We start from the raw sequence: 12,475 nt of genomic DNA, 5'->3' as shown, positions 1-12,475 counted from the left end.
CTTGAGGATAGATCTCTCACCCCTAAAGAAATAGTGTAAAAGACAAAGTTGGCATCAGAGTTGGAGAAAGTTCTTTCTCTAGAGGAGATCTCTTGGCGTCAGAAGTCAAGAGCATTATGATTGAAGGGGACCGATTTACAAAATTTTTCCACAAGGTGGCCAATTCTCATAGGAGATATAATATCATTAAGATGTTGGATATTAATGGTATAGATTGCACGGAGGCTCCTGTGATCCGGGACCACGTGGTGGATTTCTATGAGCAGTTGTTTACAGAACGAGAGGGGTGGGGACCAAAACCTGATGGAGTTGCTTTCGACTCTATTGAACCACAGACAGCGTCTTGGTTGGAGAGATCTTTTGAGGAGGGGAGATCTTTGATATAGTAAGAGGAATGGCTTATGACAAAGCACCAGGTCCAGACGGTTTCTCGATGGGTTTCTTCCAAATATGTTGGGAAGTAATAAAGGAGGATATAATGAACGTGTTTCAGGAATTGTTTTCAGCTGGGAAGTTTGAAAAAAGCCTAAATACTACTTTAATTGCTTTGATCCCAAAGAAAAGCGGAGCTTCGGATGTGAAAGATTATAGGCCCATTAGCCTCATAAATGGGGTATACAAAATTATTTCAAAGGTGCTTGCAAACAGGTTAGGAGAGGCTTTAGGCAAGATAATCACGAAGCCACAAAATGCATTTGTAAGGGATCTTCAAATTATGGATTCAGTCCTTATAGCCAATGAATGTCTAGATGGAAGATTAAAGTCTGGGCTTGCAAGGAGTATTTGTAAGCTAGACATGGAAAGGGCCCTTAGGACCCACTCCTGCAGAATAAACCCCGGTCCCGTGCACTGCACTCTCAAAAGTTTCCTTACATGGAACTGGTTAAATCGTTGGCTTTTCACCAAGGGGTGCGGCCCCAAATGATTGTTTGCACCCATGAGGTGTTGAACCTTGGACCTTGAAGAAGTGATACCCCCCAGACCAAGGCCTTCACCACTTAGGTCAACCCCTTGGGGTTTATACGATCATGTAAACTGAGACTTCCTTCTCTTTTTGTTGGAAAGATGTGGATTTGAGGAAAGATGATGTACGTGGATTAGATGGTGCATCTCAACAGCAAAGTTCTCAGTTTTGATTAATGGCAGCTCAGTTGGTTTCTTCTGCGTTGGATGCTATTGGCCATGGTTAGAAATGGTTTTGTGGTTGGATTTTCAGTAGGTGATATTTCTCATCTTTTATTTGCAAATGACAAGTTAATTTTCTGCGAGGCAAATCAAAACCAACTCAGGGCACTGAAGGCACTCTTATTATGCCTTGAAGCAGTGTTAGGCTTGAGAGTGAACTTTGATAAATCAGAGTTAGTGCCGGTTGGGAATGTCAGCAACACTCGACATTTGGCCAGTACACTTGGGATTGCCACTGGGGGCAGCCTCACGGGCTCTTTCTATTTGGAATTCAGTTATCGAGAAGATAGAACGAAGATTGATAGGGTGGAAGAGATGTTACTTGTCGAAAGGAGGCCGGGTGACTCTAATCAAGAGTACTCTTTCTAACTTACCAACTTATTTTCTGTCTATATTTCCAATTCCAGCTTGAGGCGAAAAGGATTGAAAAACTCCATCGTGATTTCTTATGGAGCGGGATGGGGGACAAAGTCAAGTTCCATTTAGAATGCATTTAGATGTTGAACTGAGTTAAGTTTAGTTGAGTTAAGATGATAAAATATTGTTAGAATATTATTTTTTAATATTATTATTATTTTGAGATTTCAAAAAGTTGAATTGTTTATTATATTTTGTGTTGGAATTTAAAAAAGTTGTAATGATGAGTTGAGATGAGTTAAGATGAGTTTGTGATCCAAACGTAGCCAAGTCAGTTGGGACAAGGTGTGCAAGCCAATTTCTTCTGGTGGATTGGGGATAAAAAAAAATATGAGAACTTTCAATAGGACCCTACTTGGAAAGTGGCTATGAAGATATAGTATGGAACCAGAAGCCCTATGAAAATTGGTAGTTGATTGCAAACATGGAAGTATGTGCGGGGATGGTGTATTAGAGAGATGAACGGGGCCTATGGAGTGGGGATTTGGAAGCACATTAGACGTGGGTGGGGGGTGTTTACTCGCCATGCCAAATTTGTGCTGGGTGCAGGCACTCAGATAAAATTTTGGAGGGACCTATGGTGTGGGGAGGAGGCTCTAAAGGACTCATTTCCACTCGTCTTCTAGTTGGCACGTGACCAGGAAGTTTCAGTGGCGGACCTCATGGATCAATCAGGGGACCAAGTCCAATGGAACGTCACCTTCAGTAGAGCAGCCCAAGACTGGGAAGTAGACAGCTTTGAGGCTTTCTTCAGCCTAGTGTATTCCGTGAAACTGAATGGAATACGAGACACGATAAGCTGTGGTTGGACATCTGTAGGTAAGAGAGCTTTCTCGGTTTGATCCTATTATAAATCCCTTAACTCATTTAACGAATACTCTTCCCATGGAGGAATCTTTGGAGGAATAAGCCCCCCCCCCCTCCCCCCCCCAAAAAAAAAGTACTTTTCTTCACTTGGACAGCTGCTCTAAGCAAGATTCTGACAATCGATAATCTGAGGAAGCGTCGGGTCGTTATCTTATATTGGTGTTGTATGTGCAAGAAAGCCGGCGAGTCAGTGGATCATCTCTTGCTACATTGTGAGACAGCTAGAGCCTTGTTGATTGAAGTGTTCAGCATAGTAAAGTTAAATTGGGTAATGTCTGCCACAATGGTTGAGTTATTAGCCAACTGGACATTTTTGGGAGGTGCTATACAAAGCAAAGTCGTGTCAAAGATGGTCCCTATCTGCATTATGTGGTGCCTATGGCAAGAGCGTAACAATCGAACATTTGAAGATAAGGAGCGGACTCTAGAGGAGCTTCGATCTTTCTTTTTTCGTACTTTATTTCTTTGGGTCATAGCTATAGATTTTAATGGCCTTAATTTACATGATTTTCTTGTTTTCACTTCTGCGACCTAGATAGGTCTGTCTCTTGTATAACATCTTGTATACTTGGGCTTTGCCTATTCTTATCAATAATATCGTTTACTTATCAAAAAAAAAATTGTAATTTTGAATTAAGATTTAAACGGATTATTGCGGGTTAATTTCGAGTTAAGCAGATTGATCTGTTATTGACCCGTTTATTAATCGTGTCCTAACGGGTCAACCCATTTTGACCCGAATCCGTTTATATCAAACACAAAGCTACTAATTTCGTATTGGGTTCATGAGTCGTGTCACATATTGTCAACCCTAGTTTTTACCCAGCATTGGCTAATTATCAAAACATGCTAGCAGACTCAAATGAAATAGGTTGATAATTTAGCAGTACGAGAAAGAATAATGATATATACAAGCCCAAAATGCCTCGTGCAGGCCTTTTATAAAATTTTTTTAAAAAGTGGACCCCACCAAAAGAGTGAAAAATTCACTTTTTTTATGATGGAGCCCACTTTTTTACAAAAGGCTTATGCAAGGCTTGTGCATTTGGGGCTTGTCCCTAGCATTACTCTATCCAATTTCAGTTAGGCAAGAAATGAGAAAACAGCATGTAACATGGAAAGAGTACAAAAAAACTTATAGGCTTCATAACTACTTGACAGCTCATACAACATGGTGATTCTTCGTATAAGATATAGAACTAAACATGGAAAGATTACAAGAGTTTTGAGCTTTACCCAAGCTGGGCATACTTTGTCGGCAGCATTGAAGCAATCTTATCTGTAAACTGCAGAGAACAAGTGATCAGAAAAGGCCAACCAGAGAACCCACTATGCAAATACATATTTCACAGTGATAGCACATATGTGCAGCCAAAAACCTGAAGCACAGGTCGATATATAGATGCAGCTAGATATATGCCTTGCTCAGGTAAGACTGTTGCAGATCCATAACCTTCTTGCAATACATTCGGACCCCTCCTACTCCATCCTTGGCGAATGAGGTCAACTCCTGATTAGGAATCAAGGATAAGATAAAGGAGATAAGTTTATGGTAATTAAGGACCCACACAAATCAATCAATCAACTAAAAATAGAAACTAAAGCCATATATGCAATGAGAGACAATCAACAAAATGCGAGCAATGTATCTTCAGCATACCCTGGTTAGGAATAGATATTGTAGCATCAGTGAAACGAAAAGCAAAGGTAAGACCCTCCCCAGGTCGGTCCCTGCAACCCATTAACACGAAATATACATGATTGTGTGACAAAAAGTGAGAACTGAATGTCTTAAAAGAAAGCGAGAACTCAATGAAACTGATATAATTATGTTGAACAAAAGGAACCCAGAATGTAGGAAGCTACTACGAAGTCTATATGAAAAATAATAACATGCGAACATACAAAAACTTTCCTAGATGACAGAAGAATCAAAATTTTTAATTTCAGATGTTGGGGGACATAGGGAAGGGACACAGCAAATGGGTTAAATTGGAAACGGGGAAAAAACTCATATATAGGGCGTACTTGTTCAATATAATCTACCAGCGGATGGCAACCACCCCATGTCTCTCTAGCTTTAATTTACAGGACTTTCTTTCTCTTCTCTTTTGCACATTAGGTGTATTTGTTGTATACCCAGTGTACCTCGATTATGCCTTCCCCAACTTTTTTTGCTCATTAATACAACTCATCTTACACATCCCAAAAATAATATATTTCCTAAACATAGAAATAAACTAAAGTATATTTAGATATATATATAATATAACCAATTGATTGTCCTATAACCACTGTTGTACTCTAGTTTTTCCAAGTATGACTGTATCATCATATTTGTATTGTCTCACACCAGTGTCCTGTGGTCAGTATCAATGCTTCCAAATACCACAGACAATTCATATTTTCCTTGAGGAAAATTTTGCTGCCAAGAAGTATCAAAATTTGGAAAGCTACTCCACCGTGTCTAATGTGGATGATTTGGAGGGAAAGGAATAGATGGAGCTTAATTTTGTTTTGACCAAGTCCTTTTTTCCTTAGATCTTTGAATGATTGGACGAGTGCCTTACTGTCAATAAACTCCAAAATTATAATCAGGTTTCCTTGAATTCTTATATTTAGATTGTAACTTTGATGAAGTTGTTCTTGTAGACAACAAGTATAGTTGAAATCATCTTCTTATTAATAAACTGATTCCTTACTCCTCAAAAAAAGGGTTGGGTGGTGAATGGCTGTTACCACAACCACAACCCAAACAAACCCAACACCTGTCATTATCTGGACATCACCAAAATGCAGCCTCCAACACCATGACCTGCTCCTCCACCTTTGACATTGTGCTACTCCCATGCAAGAATAACCCCTCCCCTGACTCTGGCCTCTTCTCAAAACTTTACACTACCACGAGCTCTGACCACAATTACCATCACCTCTGACCTCTCTTCCACCAGCACTATTTCAACTAGGAAAGCATGACTACCACATCACTACTATTCCACAAATTTCATAGCAGATCACAAGCACCATTTAGAGCATCTCATTGCAGGAACCAGACAACCACCATCTCAACCATCAGATCACTGTCGTAGCCATCACAACAACCATCGCGTCAACTCTTTCAAATAGATGTCGCACTACTCACTGCGATTGAGGTGGGCCACTTGCTTGAAACCAAATCAAGATTTAAGAAAAACAGGGAGTTAAAGCGTCTTTCTTGGGCAATCAACTACTACGCTAAGGGAGGTAGTTCGAGCCGACGGAAGACTAAAGGGAGGGCATTATGAAGCTGTCCTCATAGAGGGAGTTTAGGGTTGGGGTTGGGGAGGTGTGTTTTGTTCCCGAATACCAAATCAAGATTTAAGAAAAACAGGGAGTTAAAGCGTCTTTCTTGGGCAATCAACTACTACGCTAAGGGAGGTAGTTCGAGTCGACGGAAGACTAAAGGGAGGGCATTATGAAGCTGTCCTCATAGAGGGAGTTTAGGGTTGGGGTTGGGGAGGTGTGTTTTGTTCCCATTCGGCCTTGGTGTATTTTGGATAGATTTCTAATTTTCACACGCTTATTGGTCATTGGGGGCTCTCTAGTATGGGCTAGGTGTTTCTTGTATACGCCCAGTGTACTTGTTTACTCTTATTGATATTAACATATATAATATTTTTACTTATTAAAAAAAAAAGGATGTTCACCATCACCAACTACAGCTCCATCCTCACCACCAAGGCTTCAACATCATGCCAATGACATTTCAGGCCTCAGTCTTAGGTACTAAGATATATCATGTCTCACTTGAAACAGTTAGTTCCTTTGTATGTTATCCATTTTTATATAAGGCACTTTTTAAATACTTTCTGGCATATCTTTGATACTTCATAGATAGTTTCAAGAACTAAAAACAAAATATCTAAAACTTCTTGGAGCACATCAGATGCACCTTGAACGTTAGGATTTGGCCTCTCCTAGTGTACTTCTAAGGCTAGCTTTATCATACTTAGCAAGTACTCAAGGAAGGAGAAATGTTTTTTTTTTTTTTTTTTTTTTTTGGGGGGGGGGGGGGGGGGGGGGGGGGGGGGGGGGGGGGGGGGGGGGGGGGGGGAAGTAGCATAAACTAAAACAAATAAACTGAGTTTGATAAAAGTTGAAAAGTGATGCAAGGAATGGTACATGGTAGATATTTGAATATAAATTTAAGGGTACTTGCCTCTTTTCCTTGGAAGGGGCCTTGCTTGCAAGTCTAGCTGTTTGTACTGCAGCATCTGCAGATGCAGCTTCAGGAGTTGCTCGCAGAATCTCACAAATGAGTTGTTGACATTCACTCTTTGGCACATTAAGGAATTAAAAGTTAAAAAAATAAGTTGTGAAGGGATCATGCCTGTTTCTTACCTTTTTTTTTGTGGTTAAATAATCTTCAGACTTACAACCAGCCATTAAAATTTTCAAAAACTTTGAGCAGATAGGTTACCTGCAAAACTGTCAAGGAAAAGATAATGTTGTAGCCCCCAGTAACTTGAGATACTTCAGAATCAGAGTTCCAATCTGTTGGTGTTGACCTTGATGTGTTTGCTTCAATTTGATGAGTGGATTTTGATTCTAGAATCTCTCCAACAATGACATGATTCTCTGAACAAGTAAAATTGAGAAACTTTGTTTCAACGTTAAAAGGGAAAGTAAAAGATAAGAAAGTACCTACCTATCAAAAAGATAAGAAAGTAGGCATCTCACCAAATATCCGAACAACAGTGTCCAATATTGAATCCAGAAGCTCCCTTGCAGCAGCCTGTGCTTTTCCCGTGGGAGCCATCACAGGTGACACAGGGCTCACAGCCAAAAGAGTCCCAGACAGAGATATCCCGTTCTGACGCTTATGTTTGGGAAACTGGAAGCTTTTTAATTGCCCTTTCATAAAATGAAGACCTGCAGTAGCAGTGCGGTCACCCTGTACAATGCCATACCTTGAAGAATTAACAAGTTCTGCGTGAGCTTTAATCTTGAATGTGATAATCTCATGAATTGTTGGTCGCAATCTTTGGCTGTTTCAAAACAAAATAATAAAATATGTCATCATAATGAACATATTGGGAAAAAAAATTAACATAACGTCCAAGAATTTGAAAAGACAAATACACATGGTCAAGGTATTCAGAACTAGTTTTCTATGTATCCAGGACAATTAAAAATCCAAGAAATTTAATCAGGAAATGAGTTTGTCCCTACATTCCATGCACATTTAATACAAAGGATTCCATAAAAACAAGGGTATTGGCATTAGTAAGTCTCAAGCACTCTATTTATAATATAACTCATATGGTGGGTGATGTTATTTAGTTGCATATACCATGTTAATGCTTTATAAGATGGAACATTAGATACCAATAAAACATAAACATAAATAGAAAAGTTTGTAAGAATACCAAGAACGAGAAATACCAAGGTCAGAACCAGATCCATTCACCAAAGTAAAGAGGGAGAAAGAAAGATCCAAGAAAATCCTATGTTCTAGAGTGATAAATGAAATAAACAAAAATATTTATGGGGATTCTGTCCAAAACATCTCTGGAGGAAACTAAATTCTTTCAAAACCACGCTTCAACAGAATCAAGGATAACAAACCATATTATAGCACCAGCAGCAGCAACTTTGCCAAGCATGTAGAGGCACTCAACCATAGTTTGCAAATATTTCACATGAAGTGGAGCATCACTCTTCTTTATTGTTTCCTGCAGACAATATAACACCCCAAACTTCAGTCTAGAATATGAGAATGGCAACACAATAAATTGAGATGCAACTATGAGATATTCTTACAAGAAATTCATCTGGAGTGGAATTTGAAAGCCACGGTGGCATTTCACGAGGAAGGGTTTTGGCATCCTTTAGATTACCATCACCACCATTAACCCGAGCTGATGCCATATGCCCATCTGAGGTGGCATCATCGCGTGGTTCCAAAGCACCCTCCTCATCATGGCCATCAAAAGATGAACTGAAAGCACATTCAGATGTATACTTACTGGGGTAAAATTTGCACACGATTATCATATCAAACATTGCAAAACTAAAAGTATAGATTAAGAAAAAGGAGTACTTCATATGGATTAAGAAAAAGGATGTTAAGGAATTAGGTGAAAAAAGCAGCAGCACAGATAGTTAAACAGTTTAAATAGTAACATCCAATCTTACCCTCCATCAACAGAACCCGACCTATATGATCCATCCACATGAAAACCAATTTGGTTGTCACCTTTCAGTAACCTAGTTCTTCGAGATAGAGGTTGTGAATTATACACAGATAATGCGACTGCCGTGGTCGTTGGCACTTCGTCATCCTTTTCATACATGCTTGAGGCAGCTGAGCTGAAGAATATAATTTTGTTTAGAAGGTTAAAGATTTTATTCATAATGGAAACGTAGGCATGGCCAAGTACGCAGGAAGTATACAAGAGGAAACACCCAATTAAAAGAGGAATAAATAGATACCAGGAAATATATTCATTGAAAAAAAAAAGAAGCTTTTACAAAATAGCTGACATTGTAATTCAGGAAAATTGTGGTCCTAATGATAAATATTTTTTTTTTGGTGATAAGTGTGGTCCTAATGATAAAGAATCAGACTACAAAACCTGAAAACTTCTTCCATAGAAAAAGCCTCCCATCCCAATCACCAACAAAAAAAAAAGGGGGGAAAATGAAAAAATAAAATGATCAAATATATATGCACATTCATCAAACCAGCTTCATGCCCAAATGCTAAAACACCACTCATAAGGTACATGATGATATGAAGTTGGAGCTAAGAAGAGAGGTCAATACCTGTATTCACCTTTGTTGTACAGGTGTGCATGCAAATCCTCCAAAACTTTATAAAAAAGAACTCCTCGCAACTTCGTCAGCTCTGACCGGACATCTTGAAGAGCACCAACCTGAGCCACATAAAACTAAATAATTAAAATGCATACATAACACTTCAAAAGTCCAATCCTTACATTTTCCACTCAATAAGGCACTTGGAGTATTAGGGGAGCTATCACTGGGATGGGGAGGCTTTGTGGAGAGTAGTTATCGATTCTAAATTCGGGAGTATTAGAGAGGGCTGGTGTTCCAAGTTAGGGGGCATATGGTGTGGGGTTCTGGAAAAATATTCGTTCAAGATGGGAGAGGCTTTCCAACTTTTTCAGATTTGAGGTTGGGAGGGGCCATGGTGTGTATTTTTGCATGCTGTTTCCTGTGGTGCAAGGGCTATTACATGTATCTTTCCCACTCTCTACCGGATTGCAAGTAACAAAGAGGGTTTGGTGGCTGACTTGTTGGTTTGCTCCAACGGCTCTATCCACTGGAATGTTAGTTTTCGAGAGTGGCTCAAGATTGGGAGCTAGGAACTTTTTCTGATTTCTTCGGTTCATTGTATGTTATGACTTTTGGTAATGTTGTGGAGTACAGGATGATTTGGACTCCTAGTGGGAGTAAGAGATTCTCAGTGTGATCCTATTATAAGGCCCTTTCGGGACTTTCTAATGATCATTACTTTCCTTGGAAGAGTATTTGGAAATGTAAAGTTCCTCCCAAGATTGCTTTCTTTGCTTGGATTGCGTCCCTTGGGAGAATCCTCACCACTGACATTTTGAGGAAATGAGGTCTCATCATTATGGATCGGTGTTTCTTGTGTAAGAAAAATGGAGAATTTGTGGATCATCTAGTGTTACATTGTGACGTGGCTAGGTTTTTGTGGGATGAGATCTTTAACTGGATTGGTGTGGCATGGGTTATGCTTGGAAGTGTAGTGGATATTTTCAAGTGTTGGACTAGTCTTAAGGGTAATGTTTACATCACCGATGTGTGGAATTTGATCCCTCACTGTATTATATAGTGTTTGTGGATGGAGAGAAACGATAGGTGCTTTGAAGACCAAGAATGTTCCTTGGAAGAGTTGAAGACATTCTTTTTTGACACTATTTTCTTGGGCTTCGGTCATTATTTGTAATGAGGATAGCTTTCATAATCTGCTTGTATCCATCACTAATGCTTAGTGATTATTAGGTGTTCGGTGTATTATGTGTATATTTCTTGTGTAATTGGGCTATGCCTTTTTCTATTAATAAGGTTTTACTTTTTCATAAAAAAAAAAAAAAGCAATAGAGTAGCATCAACATGAACAAACAAAACTAAGTATTTGGAAGCATTAAAATTTTCAGAGCCCCTAGATAATTCTCTGGGTGATTGGCTTTAAAGACGGGAATAAGATGAGAGGTTTAAGTAGCTGTGTGAACAATGGGAGAGAATGCAATCTTTGTGGTCAAGATAGTGTTGCCAGATCTTGTAAACATCAAAGCAGCCGGCAGTAAAATCATTAAAAAATATCCTAAAGGTAGAATGAGATACGACAAGATGAATAAAATACTGGATTACAAATATAGGATTGACCTTAACCCCTTAAGTAGTGAGCCGATGACTTGAGGCTTTATTGAAACTTGAAAGACACAATGACTATACTTATTTAGATCACCAGACATCAGATCAGGTATTTAGATGTAACTTAAGAAAAATAAAGTTCCACAAACCCAACCCCCCCCCCCCCCCCCAAAAAAAAAAAAAAAAACAAATAAAAGATATAATGACCTTTCAGAAGTGGGATTACAGGAAAAAAGGCTAGAAAACATACAGTTTGAAGCCCCTCTCGCTCGAGCATCAGAGTTGACTGAACATGCAACTGAACTGCAGCATAAAACTGCTTGTCGGCAATTAGCTTTTCAATACGAGCTGGAACCTGAGCCAAAGTTTCAAGTACAGAACATGGAAATTTTTCAGAATCACCAAAACTGTGAAATCCAGAAAAATTAAAAGAGAATAATTGTAGTGCTAGTTTATAAATGACAAAGTCATAGTACAAGTACTTTTTTTCCATTTTCTAAGAAAAGGTTGGAACAACTGAGTAAGGGCACATCATAGCATGCAAAAATGTGTGCAAACCAATACGTCTACTTATATATACATGTCTAAATCTAGATATGAATAAGAAAGGCAACTATAACTCACGTGCAAAAAGATCCAAGCACAAAGGTGTAGGCATAGCATTTTAAAGCGTGGGATGGAAATTAGGTGATTTAAAATTTATAAGAATGTGGTATTATCTGAAAGCTGAAAATAGGTATAGACAAACCTTGGCTATGCTCTCAATTTGATCTAAGAGGGAAATTATGTGACGCAACGTTACTGACCGATACCATAACTGATGCAATTGCTTATTGCGGGCACTAAGACGCTTCTTTGCCTCAGCTAAATCAGCCTTTAAGACACCTATACTTTCTGTGGATTCGCTGAACAACCTCAGGATCTGCCAAAAGATAAACAAATAGATAAATAACTATTCAGGATGCGGATGAAAATCTAAATTTTATCCTTCCCCAAGGTGCCAGAGGGAATGTGGGATTAAAAATAATCAATTGAAGGGCTCCATCACAATAATACTTCAATAATAAATCGAAATAATAATTTACCGTGCCAATTAAATTAGGTTAACAGAATATTCAGAGACCACTAGAAGCCTAAATAAAATTAGATAATACTCCTGAATTATCTATTTGTTCATCACATGAAATCCACAATATGAACAGAAACAACATCCCAAAAAACATGTGCAAACACATAGGCAAAATGAAGAAGAACATCAAGAAAAGCGGGCATAAATAACAGTCCAAGATAAAAGCTGTTTGGAAACCTGTGAATAATTTTGAATCGCTTTATTGAAGCCACCATGATAAGCATGCACTACTTCATCCACGACCTCCTCAATCACGTCACTTTGCTCCTTCAAAAACTCAATCTCACCTTCACGATCTTTCGATGTCAAAATATGGACAACATGAGGTAATGAATCAAAGCGTGCTGCAGCCCAACTCTCATCTATTCTTGCAAGCTCTTCCCTCAGATACTGCATTTTACCGTAACAGAAAACAGGGACAATGAGAAGAAGAAACAAGCAAATATGCAGACACAGCTTATATAAATAAGGTTC

At 38.8% G+C, this 12,475-nt stretch overlaps 1 protein-coding gene across 6 annotated transcripts in view; it reads right to left on the bottom strand.

Annotated features, from left to right (window-relative positions):
* The window catches only part of LOC121263599 (exocyst complex component SEC8-like), a 36,392-nt gene that overhangs the window by 9,161 nt on the left and 14,756 nt on the right, over positions 1 to 12,475 (bottom strand). For 5 of the 6 annotated variants that reach the window (XM_041166609.1, XM_041166585.1, XM_041166592.1 and 2 more), the window contains 13 exons: positions 12,179 to 12,391; positions 11,621 to 11,794; positions 11,123 to 11,227; positions 9,277 to 9,386; positions 8,647 to 8,820; positions 8,272 to 8,449; positions 8,077 to 8,183; positions 7,189 to 7,496; positions 6,929 to 7,086; positions 6,668 to 6,783; positions 4,130 to 4,200; positions 3,849 to 3,979; positions 3,706 to 3,755 (listed from right to left, as the gene is read on the bottom strand). In XM_041166609.1, coding sequence (XP_041022543.1) covers positions 3,706 to 3,755; positions 3,849 to 3,979; positions 4,130 to 4,200; positions 6,668 to 6,783; positions 6,929 to 7,086; positions 7,189 to 7,496; positions 8,077 to 8,183; positions 8,272 to 8,449; positions 8,647 to 8,820; positions 9,277 to 9,386; positions 11,123 to 11,227; positions 11,621 to 11,794; positions 12,179 to 12,391 — 1,895 coding nt within the window. Of the gene's footprint in view, positions 1 to 3,705; positions 3,756 to 3,848; positions 3,980 to 4,129; positions 4,201 to 6,667; positions 6,784 to 6,928; positions 7,087 to 7,188; positions 7,497 to 8,076; positions 8,184 to 8,271; positions 8,450 to 8,646; positions 8,821 to 9,276; positions 9,387 to 11,122; positions 11,228 to 11,620; positions 11,795 to 12,178; positions 12,392 to 12,475 lie in introns of those variants that run through there. The other variant, XM_041166617.1, reaches the window with a different exon arrangement.

The sequence above is a fragment of the Juglans microcarpa x Juglans regia genome, chromosome 1D (assembly GCF_004785595.1).
Source record: "Juglans microcarpa x Juglans regia isolate MS1-56 chromosome 1D, Jm3101_v1.0, whole genome shotgun sequence".
NCBI lineage: Eukaryota > Viridiplantae > Streptophyta > Magnoliopsida > Fagales > Juglandaceae > Juglans > Juglans microcarpa x Juglans regia.
This window is presented reverse-complemented; position numbering and strand designations above follow the sequence as displayed.